Source organism: Chionomys nivalis, chromosome 1 (genome assembly GCF_950005125.1).
Source record: "Chionomys nivalis chromosome 1, mChiNiv1.1, whole genome shotgun sequence".
NCBI lineage: Eukaryota > Metazoa > Chordata > Mammalia > Rodentia > Cricetidae > Chionomys > Chionomys nivalis.
The window spans coordinates 111,428,271-111,442,712 of NC_080086.1; the positions used below are offsets into that span (position 1 = coordinate 111,428,271).

The 14,442-nt window shown below is 50.8% G+C and overlaps 1 protein-coding gene across 1 annotated transcript; it reads left to right on the top strand.

Annotated features, from left to right (window-relative positions):
* Positions 1–44: 44 nt before the first annotated feature.
* On the top strand, positions 45–13,404 carry Rasal3 (RAS protein activator like 3). The gene is made up of 17 exons (XM_057791774.1): positions 45–516; positions 3,624–3,754; positions 3,878–3,956; positions 4,065–4,126; positions 6,141–6,211; positions 6,589–6,715; positions 6,801–6,899; positions 7,355–7,891; positions 8,365–8,509; positions 8,733–8,877; positions 9,704–9,940; positions 10,036–10,237; positions 10,343–10,461; positions 11,072–11,462; positions 11,680–11,837; positions 12,475–12,538; positions 12,629–13,404. The coding sequence occupies exons 1-17, from the start codon at positions 123–125 to the stop codon at positions 12,782–12,784; spliced, it is 3,117 nt and encodes a 1,038-aa protein (XP_057647757.1). The 5' UTR covers positions 45–122; the 3' UTR covers positions 12,785–13,404.
* Positions 13,405–14,442: the final 1,038 nt, after the last annotated feature.

Here is a 14,442-nt window from a genome sequence, read left to right on the forward strand (position 1 = left end):
TAAGCACAGTGCAGACGGCTGCTGATTCTGGGACTGGCCAGGAAATCAAGGTAAGGGACGGTGTACGTGTGGCACTCTCAAAAGTGTTCCTTGGAGGCAAAGCTAAAAAGAGACCGGACAAGATGAAGACAGAATGTGGGCAGACAATGCGCAGAACTGTCACCTTCTGGTCTCGCAGCAGAGACTCCGCCATGGACCCACCACTGCCGAGTGAAGCCGTCCAAACGCAGCCCGCGCCACCCTCTCCACTGGCATCCTACCGCTGGCATACTGGAGGTGGAGGGCAGAAGGCTTCTGGAGGGTTCCGCTGGGGCCGCTTCGCGGGCTGGGGAAGGACCCTAAGTCATCAGGAACCTATGGTGAGCAGCCAGCCAGCCCCTCGATCTCTATTTCGTCGGGTCCTCTCTGCACCCCCTAAGGTGTCACGGTCCAATCGCCTCCGGCTTTCCAAGACCCTCTGGGGGAGACACAAGAACGTGGCACCGCTGGAGGCCACACCAAATCCCAAGGCCCCAGGTACGTTCTCCCCTCTACCCGAGTTGGGGCCAGGCTGGGTGGCCGGATGCCTGGGTGTTTGTCTGTCAACCTAACATCAGCCCTCTAGACACAGGAAGTTGTGGGGAGTATGAAAGCCCAGCAGGAAGCGGCTGGGGCCCCCAGCAACCCTCATCTCTCTTTCTCCCTAAACTGGGGTGAGGGAGATTCACAAGACCTGTAAGCAGCTGGGTTCAGCCTGAGAAAGGGGCATTGAACAGACGCACCTTAGTGCCGTCTGGATGCTCAATGGCTCTTGGCCCCGATGGTTGTCTCCTGTATCCAATTGACCAAACCATTGACTGGATCTCAGTTGCCTTATAGCCTATGTCTTACTTTGTTTCCTTGAATCTGAAACTCCCCATCCCTGCCTTGAAGAGCACACTCACTCATTCAAACATGTTTATTCATATGTTTTGTATGTGTGTACCTCAGTGTTGGCATAGCCCATCTCCCTTAACACAGCACCTATGTTGAGGTCAGAGAAGAACCTGTATGTATTAATTTATGTTGCGGGGGCACAGTGCGGTTCCAGTGAGACGGTCAAACGACGACTTTTCAGGAGTCACTTCTCTCCCACCATCAAGTAGGGCCTAGGGGATCAAAGTCAGATGACACTCTTGGTGGCAAACACCTTTACCTATCTGAGCCATCATGCTGGCCCAAACAGAAGTGCTTTAATCATTGAATTGGTTCTAGTCCCTAACAGAGGCACCGAGGACAGCTGTGGGCAAAGCAAATGTTACTCCCTGCCCTGTTGAGTTCACAGAATGGGACGGTGGCGGGGGGGAGGGGGGTTAATGTGAAGATGACAAATGAGAACTGGGAGACAGAGGAGACCATGAAGATTAGAACCCAGGAATGCAGTACAAGACATCCATTCGTAAGAAAGAGTTAAGGCTGTGGACGTGGCTCAGTGGTAGAGCACTTGCTTAACATGGGAGAAGCTGTGGGATTGTGGGTTTTGTACCCATCGCTGAGAAAGAAAGAAAAAAAAAAAAGTTGTATTTCCCCTAGTGGTGAAGCCGGGTAGAAAATAAAGTGAGAAGATTGAGTCCTTGTTTCCTGGAAGCACAAGGTTAATTCAGCTCTTTCCTAGAAATCTTTGAAACTCCTTTCGTTCGTTTCAGAGCTAGAAATAGTAACGCACACCTATAATCCCAGCACTTGGAAGGCAGGGGCAAGAAGATGATTGATCTGAACTAGATAACAAGACTCTATCTCAAAACAAATGAGACTCTGGCCAGAAAAGGCTCCTGGTGGTAAGCCCGGAGAGCCGCAAGGTGGGAAGAGAGAACCGACTCCCGAAGGTTGTCCTTTGACCTCGCATGACGCGTGGTGTACGCTCCCACTCCCCGTATAAATAAACAAATGCAGACTGTCCTCTGGCCCGCACCAGTGTGATGGCAAGTGAGTGTGTACAAACACAAACTAAACAAGCGTCTTAAAAGGCAATCAGCATATAGTATTATGTTTAGAAAAATGGCTTCATATTGTAGGGATTTTTTTTTCTTCCTGAGACAGATTCTTGCTATGCAGATCTGACTGGCCTCAGACTTGCAGAGATCTGCTGGTTTCTGCCTCCCATTTGCTGGGATTGAAGGTGTACACCACCATGCCCAACTATTTCTCTTTTTTTTTTCCCAGTTTAGGGACTCACACACAAAAGGCGAGGGCTCTGCTACTAAGCTAAGCTCCCAGCCCTGTAGAATCATTCTTTGAGGCCCTACAGGGTCCAGTACCTAGTTGTCCACTACACAGGTCCTGACAGAGCTTTTTACCAAGCAGCCCTGCTCCTTCTTAGCGCTTTCTCTCCCATGGCTCACTACTACTACTACTCCCACAGTTGGGAACTGAGTGTAGCTTACTGATGGGGGACATGCTTAGTACAAGCCAAGTCCAGGGCTCAGTCCTCAGCACCACAAACGAACGCTAGATCCTAACGGGTTGCCGACACCTTCCCTCCAGCCTTTCTCGCCCTTCTCTTTATTTCCCTGGCTCTTCCCCATCTGTCAGCCTTTGTTCAGACACTCCTGCTTCCTTCTCTTCCAGCTTGGCTGGGTGAAATTCAAATTTCTGTTCAAAATCTAGTGTAGAGCTGGAGAGATGGCTCAGAGGTTAAGAGCACTGACTGCTCTTCCACAGGTCCTAAGTTCAATTCCCAGCAACCACATGGTGGCTCACAGCCATCTGTAATGAGAACCAGTACCCTCTTCTGGCCTGCAAGCATACATACAGACAGAACACTGTATACATAATTAATTAATTAATTAATTAATTAATTAAAAATCTAGTGCAGATGCCCTCTTTTGGGTGAGGAGGGGAGTCTTCCCTGGCCCACTCTGCACTAGTGCTACCTGCCCCAAAAAGAAAACTTCCATATAGTTTATTTTTGCTTTTTCTCTACCTTTCTTGAATTGAAGACTTTCTGCCTTAGAGAAGTTATCTCAGTGCATGTGGAAGTCAGAGGATAGCTCTGTAGAATTGGTGCTCTCCTTCCACCTTTCCATGGGTTCCAGGGATTGAATTCACATCAGGCCAGCATGGTTGGCACCCTTACCTGTTGGGCCACCTTGCTGATCCCAGATTAGTTATTTATGTAAGAGGCCAAGGTTTGTACCCCCTCGTTCTCATATTCTCTTCCTTCCTTCTTCCCTTTTAGAATAAGATCTCAGTCAGTAGCACAAACTGGCCTGAAACTCATCATCCTCCCAGTTCAGGTCCTAGCGTTACAGGGGTGTCCTGAGTCTCAGCCTTGCCCACTGTCTTGATTAAGAGAAGGGTGGTTGTGTTAGAAGCCTGGCTTCACCACTCAACAGCTGTGTGATTCTGGGTAGGCCACTCAACCTCTCTGGGCCTCAGTTCTAATGCCCTTTAAATGATTTCTGAAGGACTGGGCAAGAGAAGGCGTGTAAAGTGGTAAACACATGGTATTGTCCACTTCTAGGGCTAATGAGAACAAGCCCTACAGAGGTAGAGATCGGCCCAGTGACACCCAGCCTGACATGGTTGCTGCACAGTGCACCTTTTCTACACGGTCAGTGGGAGAAAGGGGAGGCTCTGTAACCAGAATCCCCTCCTCTCCCCAGAGCCGGAGTTGGAAACAGCCCCGGATCCTGTTGCACGGATCCCTGAGCCTCCCACTCCTGACATGCCAGTTTGGGACATTGGGGGTTTCACCCTGCTCGAAGGAAGGCTGGTACTTCTCGGTGAGGAGGAGGTAAGAAAGAGGAAGGAGAGGGGAGGAAACTGGGCAGAGGCAGTGGCAGAGAGGTAAACACCAGAAATGTGCGCCTCACCCGTTGCCTCCCCTTTCTGGCCGCCAACTTCTATGGGAGGACAGGGTCCTCGCCAAATCCGAATGGGAAGCGCCAGCTCAGAGAGCAGCATGCAGGCGTCCATGGGAAACCTCCGGGATCCAGGTAAATTGGGAAGACTGGGGAGGCTGCAGAACTGGAAGCTTTTCAAAACCACTCATAGGCTACTACTATGCTTCCTCCCCTTAACCTCCTACCTCTGACCTCCCGCAGATCGCACTACTGGAAAAACTGAGCCTGAAGCTACTGGTTCCAACCAGGTCCACAATGTTCGGGTACGGCAACCAGTGTGACAGGACGGGGAGTGGCCAGGGTGAACAAGATCTCCCAGACCTGGGTCTCCCACAAGCTGTACCATCTAACTAAATCTGGAGACCTAGTATAGATATTAGGGCCAGGTGTGGTAGTGCATGCCTGTAATCCCAGTACACAGAGACAGAGACAGGGCTGCTCAATTGAGACAGGATTGGAACTCCATCGTGAGTTCCAAGCAAGCCAGAGATACATATTGAGACTACCTAAAAAATAAACATTCACATACACACACAAAATGACTACTATTTTAAATTTTGTGATCCTCCTACCTCTGCCTCCTGAGTAGAAAGAATTACAGTCCTGAGCATGGAGGACCAGGGAAAAAAGGGATCATGGGTTGGTCACTGGCCAGTTCTGACCCTCTGCATCTATTCTTGGTTGAATAAACCTAATGAGAAAATTCCTCCTTTTTTGGATATATATTTGGGGGGTTGTGGAGTTTTTGTTTGTTTGTTTTATAGACAGGGTCTCTCTATGTAGCCCTGGCTGTACTCGAACTTACTATATAGATCACACTGGCCTTGAATTCACAGAGATCCAACTTCTTCTGCCTCCTGAGTTCTGAGATTAATGGTGTACACCACCATGCCAAACCGAGGTTATATATTTATTTGGTTTTTTGAGACAGTGTTTCTCTGTGTAACAGTCCTGGCTGTTCCAGAATTCATTCTGTAGATCAGACTGACCTCAAACTCAGAGATTCACTTGCCTCTGCCTTCCAAGTGCTGGGATTAATGGCGTGAACTATCACTGCCCACTAGGTTTTATATTTTTAAAACAGCTTCATACTGTAGTTCAGAATTTTCTGTAACTTGGTATGTAGCTCATGCTGGCATCTGATTCTCAGAAAGTCTCCTGCATCAGCATCCTAAATGCTGGGATTATAGATGTGAGCCACCACACCCTGTTCCTTCTCTATTTTACCAAGAGTCTTTAGAGAGTTCAGGGAAGTGAGTGACTGGTGACTGCTGGGGCTGGGGCTGGGGAGCACTGGCCAGGCACACAGGAGGACAAGAGTTTGGATCCTTTGCGCCCATCAAATGCTTGGTGAGCCTGGTAGCCTGCCTGTAAGTCTGATACTTGGAAGGTGGAAACAAGGAATCCCCAGAACAAGCTATCAAATCAATGAGTTCTGGGTGCAGTGAGAGACCCTGTCTCCTGGTGAAGAATGCCTTAGAAGAATTCTTTGTTTTTCTTTTCGAGACAGGGTTTCTCTGTGTTCCAGCCTGACTGTCCTGGAACTTGCTTTGTAGACCAGGCTGGCCTCAAAGTCATAGCAATCCTCCTGCCTCTGCCTCCCTAGTGCTAGGACTAAAGACATGTGCCACCATGCCTGTGAGGAAGATCCTTGATGTCAGCCTCAGGACTCCACATACACATGTGCATACATGCACACATGAATATCACAGACAAGGACACATGAAAAATATTATAAACATAAGAAAGGGAAACCTGCCTATTTTACTAAGTTTTAACTCGAAAAGTATAGCTTTTTCTTTTCCTTCCTTCTATCACTTTTTTTGGATTTTGAACGAAAGCCTGCATGTGCCTTCCCTGGCACTCTGGGCTTTTTCAGCAGCCCCTGCCCCCTTTTACCATGCAGATGGTTGCTGACCTCTGTTGTTGTGCATGCTGGCTTTCTTGGATACTAACTCAAAAGGCATAAGGAAAGAAGGAAGAAAGGAGGAGGGAGGGAGGAAAGGGAAGGGAAAGAAATACAAGCTGTTGGGCGGGGGGATAGCATGAAGACAGCTCTTGTTTTGAGAGCATTTGCCCCTCATGAAGCCCTGAGTTCAATCCCCAGTATTGTAGAACATAAATATAAGCGTCATCTGCTGGTTACGGATATTAGTGCAACCTGGTCATGGGCTGGGTCCTCCAAGACTAGCAGAACCTGAAGGACACTCTGAGAGGACAGAGCTGAGGAGAGAGTACAGGGTTCTACCTGGCTCACATACCTCTCTTCCCACTTAGGGGTTACTCAAGAGGCTGAAGGAGAAGAAAAAGATCAGGTCAGAGCTGGGAGCGCACGGCCCTCGAGATGGGTAAGTCTCTGGGAAACTGGAGGGCTTGAGGCTCAACGTTATGCCAATCTTCACCTCTGGGTTCCTTATCCCCACCTTCACCCCACGCCTCCCGTGTTCTTTCTATTCTGTCTCATACCAGGTAAACTTGGAACCATATAGATCCAAGGCATTTTCTCATCTCTTGGCTGAAGGGTGGGAGTAGTCTCTGGATTAGACGCTGTCTGAACACCCTGGATCTGGGCGCTCCAAAGAATGCATGGAAATTAAGCCACAGAGGGAAGGAAATAGCAGGTCAAATGCTAAGAGCCAGAAAGGGAGAGCAGCTAGGGTGGCTAGGGATTAGAAAGGTCTGAGAAAGCAAGGAATGACCACTTGTTCTCCTTCCCTGGCTCCAGACCCCCCAGTGCTCTGGGTTCCAGGGAATCTCTGGCCACACTCTCTGAGCTGGATCTGGGTGCTGAGAAGAATGTGCGAGTCTGGCCACTGCATTCTAGCCTCCTGGGGGAGCCATACTGCTTCCAGGTAAAAGAGGAACCTACCTTCGCCTTTACTAAACTCTTGGCTTCACGTTAGCCTCTTTTAAATCCTTCAATCCCGTACCCAATAGGTAACCTGGGCCGGCGGGAGCCGCTGTTTCTATTGTCGCTCCAGCGCTGAGAGAGACCGTTGGATCGAGGACCTTCGTCGGCAGTTCCAGCCCAGCCAGGTCATTGAGGGGGAAGGGATGGACACAAAAAGCCCTCTCACAAGCCAGCCAACCCCTTACATGCCACCCAAAGCAGTTTGCCCCAATCCCTCTCGTACACACACCCGCCTAGTCCACACCTGTGCAACCACCAACCCCATGAATGTCAGACTTGTTCCCTCATCCAGTTCTGGATCTATTTGCTCCCCAAGTTAGCCTACTAAGTAGTCGCCAAGTCCTTTCTCCGGGGCTACTCCTTTTATATCTAAGCCCCGATGTGTGTGACACTCCCTAAAGCTAGATTGTTTTGCTTAGCATCTCTCAGACAATCGTGGCCCCAGCCTCTTCGCTAAGGGGGTCCTGCGATTTCACTGCGGGCAAGGCTCCGGATTGCGGTGCGCAATGTGGAGTCTCAGTGCGCGTCTTGGAGCCCAGACACCTCCAAAACACAACTTATACCCCACTCCTGCACGCAGGACAATGTGGAGAGGCAAGAGACATGGCTGACCGTTTGGGTGCACGAGGCCAAGGGGCTGCCCCGAGCAGCGGCACCCGGAGTGCGTGCGGAGCTGTGGCTGGACGGGGCGCTACTGGCACGCACAGCTCCGCGGGCTGGCCCAGGTCAGCTCTTCTGGGCTGAGCGCTTCCACTTTGAAGCACTGCCACCAGCTCGTCGCCTGTCGCTGCGGCTACGCGGAGCAGGCCCTGCAGGTGCAGCCGTGGGCAGGGTAGCGCTGGAGCTGGACGAGGTGAGCATCCCCCGAACGCCAGCGGCGGGCCTGGAGCGCTGGTTTCCGGTGCTAGGGGCGCCAGCCGGCGCTGCTCTACGGGCGCGGATAAGGGTGCGACGTCTGCGCGTTCTGCCGTCGGAGCGCTACAAGGAATTGGCCGAGTTCCTCACCTTCCACTACGCGCGCCTGTGTGAGGCGCTGGAGTCCGCGCTGTCTGCTCAGGCCAAGGAGGAGCTGGCAGCAGCCATGGTGCGCGTGCTACGGGCCACTGGCCGGGCTCAGGTGAGGAGCCGTGACTACGCAGATAGATGGCCCCAGAGCATACGGATAGCACTTTCTGAGTTGTGCTGGGAAGGAAGGGCCTATACAGTGTCCATCAGGGCAGGGCATCGTGAGGGGCGGGACCTACACTTAACCAATGAGGGACGACTCCTGAATTTTGACTACTTGAGGCTAGTCTGGAATTTCAGCTGCTAAGGATGAGGCTTTAACTTGAATTGTGAGAGGCAGACCCTGAACTTCATCTGAGAGGGGTAAGGCTGAACTTCAGCGAGAGGGGAGGGGCAAGAGGTGAGCCTCTAATGCTAATAGGCTCCATTTTTGTTGTGAGAGGTGGAGGCTGTGGCTTCATCTAAAAGCTAAGCGCTGTGCCTGAATATCACCAGGAAGGGACAAGGGCTGTGCCTAGGTATGAAAGCTGGGTCAATGGTTGGGATTCCCAGGTTCATTCAATGTGTGATCCCTGTCCTCCACAGGCATTAGTGACAGACCTAGGCACCGCAGAGCTGGCGCGCTGTGGAGGCCGAGAAGCATTGCTATTCCGAGAAAATACCTTAGCCACCAAGGCCATTGATGAGTACATGAAACTGGTGGCGCAGGAGTACCTCCAGGAGACCCTGGGTAAGCTGAGAGAGGGATTGGTGCCAGGGGTTCAGGAAACCCCTAGTGACCTGTCTTCTGGGAGTGAATGGTGCCTTGGGGGGTGCTAGAATTTTGGGTGGGAGTGGAGCCTTGCTATTCCCCCGAGATGTTAGGTGCTTCCAGAGTAAGTTGGAGATAGGGTTGGAGGCTGGGTGTGATGCGTCTGGGTTCATGACCTTAGACTGTCTGCTCTGGACCGCAGGGGAAGTTGTGCGGAGTCTCTGTGCCTCCACCGAGGACTGTGAAGTGGACCCCAGCAAGTGCCCTCCACCAGAGCTATCCAAGCACCAAGCTAGGCTCCGAAACAGCTGTGAGGAGGTTTTTGAAGCCATCATCAACTCTTACAAGTGAGAACCATGGACCCGGCAATTGAGTCCAGCCCTGCCTCTCAGCCCCTGTGCTGCCCTGGCCAACCAACAAAACGCTGGGCACTCAGTTAAATTTGATTCCATATTTGAGATATGCTTATATAAAGTCAAATATAGCTGCCCTGGTTTTGTTTGTTGTATCTGGCAAACCCTACACTCATGCTGTACCTAACCTAACCCCAAGTAACCTAAGGACCCACTTCTTTTGCTTTTAACCACAAATGATTCCAACAGCTTAACCTTGGTCAACATAAGATTTTAATTTCAGATGATGCATTATCCTAATCCCACAACCCCTGACCTTAAGAGAACCTGTATTCCAAATCTCATGAAACTGATTATAGGAAACACTAGCATTGAGTCCCTCACCTTCTGACTCTAGGATAATTTGCATGCCTAATCCTATGACATTGTAACTTTGCCTCATCTTAAGTCATATTATACTCAGGCACCTCACTCTCATGTGGAATTATAACTCTACCCCAAACTCAGGACCACTGTTCCCACGCGATCTTATCTGCCCAAATCTAAGAGTATAGACTTCAGAGGTTGCCACACTTATGCTATAAGTTCTGAGCCTCTGGGGCCCAAGCCACAGGTACTGTTATCCCAGAGAGTCCCATCCCTGCAACCCAAACAATAGGTCCAACGAAAAGAAAGCACACACAGGCTTCATGAGTCATAGATCATAGACAAGTCATGTAGTGTTTTCTATACACCAGACCTCTGGACTTATGACTTTGATCATGCATGACCTTTATGCCTCTCTATCCCCTTCCTCTAACCATTGCTTCTTCTGCCTCAGCTGGTTCCCAGCAGAGCTGGGCACTGTGTTCTCAAGCTGGCGAGAAGCATGCCAAGCACGTGGCTCCGAGGCACTGGGCCCCCGACTGGTGTGTGCCTCTCTCTTCCTAAGGCTCCTATGCCCTGCTATCTTGGCACCCAGCCTCTTTGGCCTGGCACCAGAGCATCCGGCCCCAGGCCCAGCCCGAACCCTTACACTCATCGCCAAGGTCATCCAGAATCTTGCCAACCGTGCTCCGTAGGTGCTGGGAGAATGTGGGGGTGATGATGGGACCAGGGATTAGGGAGTTGGCAGGTGTCTGTCATGACTCAACCAGTTTGGCTCCAACGCAGGTTTGGTGAGAAGGAAGCCTACATGGCCTTTATGAATAGCTTCCTGGAAGATCATGGACCAGTCATGCAACACTTCTTGGACCAGGTGGCCGTGGTGGATGCAAATGCCACACCCAGTGGCTACCAGGGCAGTGGAGACCTGGCCCTCCAGTTGGCAGTTCTTCATGTCCAGCTCTGCACAATCTTTCCTGAACTTGACCAGGTGTGGCCTGAATCCCAACCCTGGATGTAGGGTAGAAAGGCAAGAAAGCTGGGAAACGTTGGTGCCAGAGAGTTCACAGGGTGTCTTCCTTGTATGCCTTGACAGACAACCCAAGATAGCTTGGAACCACTGCCCACCATTCTTCGAGCCATAGAAGAGGGCCGTCCTGTACCAGTGTCTGTGCCAATGCGTCTTCCCCAGATCCCCACCCAGGTTCATTCCAGGTAACCCCAAGTCTGGCCTAGGTTCTCGTGGGTGGCAGGAGGGGTTCCTATGTTAAGATTAATAATGCCAGGAGCAGAATCATGTTGGGATCAAAGGTCAGAGACTGCAGAAGGCATAATGTAAGAAGACGGGCAGGGAACTGGCTCACTAGGTGGTCAAAGTGTAAATCTTCACAGACTCAAGATTGGGACAGAGTCCTGTCAGAGATCAACAAAGAGTCACCTCCAGGGACAGGGAAAGTAGCCCTGGGGTGGGGGAGGTGAAGGCCATGAGTCAGAGGTTGTGGATGGGGTCAAATCTTAGACACAAGATACTACAAAGGTCAGAGAAGCGAAGATCAAGCTTAGGGCTTAGGACAAATAGGGCTAGTCAAGGGGTCACAGGTTAGAGATGGGGTCACAAGTCAGTCAAAGCTAGAGAGGGAGAAAAGATTAGATTGGGATGGAAGTCAGAAGTTAAGGATAGTTTCTCAGCAAAGTCATAGGTCAAAGTGTGGTCCTAAGAGATAGTTATACTGATGTAAAAAGTGGGGTCATTTCTGGCTTTAGGCCGGGGTAACGTCATCTCCGGGATCAATTGAGGGTCTGAACTTCCACATCCCACCTCCAGCTTCTCTTCAGGGGAGAAACCCGGTTTTCTGCCACCTCGAGACCTCCCCAAGCACACCCCTCTCATTTCCAAGAGCCAATCTCTACGCAGCTTTCAAGGGGCAGGGAGCTGGGCCCGTCGGCGGCCAGATGAGGAACGGTCCCAGCAGCGGCCCCGGCAGGTGCAGCGCACACAGAGCGTCCCTGCCAGACGGCCTGCCTGCCGCCGCCCTTCTGCAGGTACCAGGCCAAGACTCAAAGACTCACTACGCACTGGTCCGGTGCCATGCGGACGGGCCTGGACTGGAGCTTCTGCCTCGCTGCCTCGAAAGCCGTCGGTGCCATGGCAGCGCCAGCTGGATCAGCCTGGGGACCGATACCAAGCGTTGGGAACGCATCGACCGGTGGGCAAGGTGACATCCCGCCCAAATCCTAGCCTGGGCATGAGGCAGGCCGCGAATAGAAATGGAACTAAGAAAGGACCTTAGTACTCGTCTAATTGACTCTGAGACTCTCCCCCTCCCACTCCCGGCCCCCGAGGCCATACAAGTTCTCTATCAGAGTAGAAAGATGATAAAATGAGGAAGGGACCTGAGGATGGGTCAGATTACAGCTCCTATCTCCCCACAGCTGGCAGAGATACAGTGCGAGGTGGCTGCACTCCGCGAGGAACAGAAAGCTCTGTCCCGTCTTGTGGAGTCGCTTAGTACCCACATCCAGGCCTTGACGGAGCAGCAGGAGCAGCTGCGCTGTCAGCTGCAGGATCTGGACTCCAGACTGGGAGCTGGGTGAGTCCCTGCCTCTTCATCAGGGCCGCCCAAATCTCACCCAGAAAGTTCCTCCCCACCGGCCCCGGCCCCGGCTTCTAACAGCTCCAACCCGTAGATGAGCAACCTCCAAGTCACCAGCCCAGGCCCCAGCAGCCTCTCTCACACCTGTCTTTGACTGGTGCTTTTACTTACCTTCAACCAGTTCCTCTTAACCCGATTGGACCGTTTGGGCCCTTCCCACCCCTTCCCACCCCTTCCCACCCATTGGTCAGTCTCCGCCTTCGAATGGTGATTGATTAATTATTCTATCTTTTTGTCTCCCTCGTTTTGTTTTGTTTTGTTTTGTTTTGTTTTTTTCCTTCTGTGAAGCAAGATTTAGCTATGTAGCTCAAGCTAACCGCGAACTCTCAGTCCTCTTGCCTTATCCCCTGAGTGCTGCAGTTCCAGGGTTGCACCACTTGGCTAGTCTTCACATCTTAGCTATGATAAGCTCTGAGCCAGACCCTGCTTCCGATACACTCTGCTCTCTGGTCTGAACAAACTCCAACTCCACTCCAAGCCCCAATCACTGGATGGATTCTTGGCTGTCCATCTAGGATGGAAGGGATTTTCTCAGCTTTTGCTCTTCCCCCTGTCTTGCCTCTGACCCCCACAGGATCTCAAAGTTGGATTCTGAGAGTAGTCTTCCAAGCAATGGAAGCCACAGCCTGAAAAGTCTGGTGAGATTCTTGCCTGAGATGGGGGAGTGGGGAATCTGTTTGGTGAACACCCCCACCTCAACTTCAAACCCACTTCCATTACCTCCCCAGGAGCACCGCCTGACTGAGATGGAATGTACTCAGAACCAACTGAGGGATACCCTCCACAGCCTACAGCTTCTTTCAAGGACACCAGGATCCCGGAGCCAGCCCCCGCCTCTCAAAACACCATGTGTCAATGGGGCTGAGCTGTCAATGGGCACCTGAGTTTCTCATTCCACTCCACATGGTCTGGAAGCCAAGAGAGCCTCAGCCCTTCATGGTCATTAGTGGAGGCAGAGTGGGATACTGTGAGGTTGTCCAGTAAATCTTCATCTCAGTAAAATTCTGCCCCTACAAATGATTAATCAGAGATCATTCCTAGTTCTCCATCTCTCCCAAATCCTTACCTGGTTTGAAGCCTCCCAAAGATGGAAATAATAAGCAGACTCTCACCATTGCTATGGCCTAAGCCATTACTCTAGGAGATTCCATTCTCTCATCTGTGAAATGTATCCAAAATTCTCTACAGAGTGTACAACTCCTAATTAAAGGTATTCAATAAAAGGTATTAATCACTATTATGGGAAGCGCGTGCTTTTCATCTAAGCACAGATCTTCCACCCTCCTCATCCTCTATCAGTATCTCAGGCCCCACAAGTGATAGAATCGTTCTAGATTCCAAATCACAATGCAGGCATGGAGGCAAATGAAGGAAGGGAGCATAAGGGGAGAATACTGTTGAGTTCTGTGGCTGGTTGAGTAAATGGGCAGGCATTTGACTCATGGATAAAAGGGTAAGATAGATGAAACAGTAGGCAGATGACTAGGCTAGCATCCACTGAATGTTTGACCTGGTAGATGTGTAAGGCAGGTCACTAATCATATTAGGTTGGTCTACTTAGAGAAGACTGACTCGTAATAGAAAACTAATACTTGAACTAAATGAGTAATCAAATGTACACACCACACACACACACACACACACACATCTCACATTTATTGAGGTTTTGGGGAACTCTCAAATGAGCCATGAGAAAACAATAAAGTATATAGACATGAACTCCTGTCTTCTTCGCTTGGAGAAGATAAGTACACAATCAATGGATGATTGTATGGGTGGATGCTGGTAGGATTGTTGAATCCCTTTATTATATGAATAAATAGATATTTGGTTGCTGAAGCAATGAGTTGGTACATGGGTTATGGGTGGATAGGTTAAGTGCATTTTTGGATAGATGAATAGGTGTCTAGAGGGATGGATGGATGGATAGGTGATTTGATTATTGAGTTGTTGAGTGGTTGATAGATTGAGCATGTGGATAAACGGGTGGACAAATGGTGATGAGTGGGAGAACACAACCAGCTTGTGATGTGTGTATATGAGCTATTCTGGTGGCTGAGATCTTGAAGACTAGGTAAAGGAGAGCTTAGCCTTCTAGACAGACTAAAGTAGTTCTAGGGTCTTGGAGATGTTGAAGCCCAATGTAAACAATGAAGAAAGACCAGGGACCATGTGGTTAGAAGAGACTGGAAGCTAAAGACTGTCTGGGTGGGCTCCTTAATGATCTAAGAATGACCCAAGGGAAAACTTCTCTGTTTCCTTTCCACTCCTCTGGTGTTACTAACAAACCTAGTGTAGGAAGAACCAGTGGGGTGCAGAAGGACAAGATGTTGTTAAGGTACCAGAGCCCCTCCCTACACGCTGAGGACTCTTTAAGAGTGACCTGCTTGGCCACTCCCAATATGGCGGCGCGCCCGTTGGACCCCCCCCCGGAGTGGCACAAGGGGGGGCAGACCTCCTCATCATGGCGGCGCGGCGGGGCTGTCGCGCTGAGGTCACGGCGGCGCGCCGGGGGGGCGGGGCGGCGGGGGGAGCGATTTAA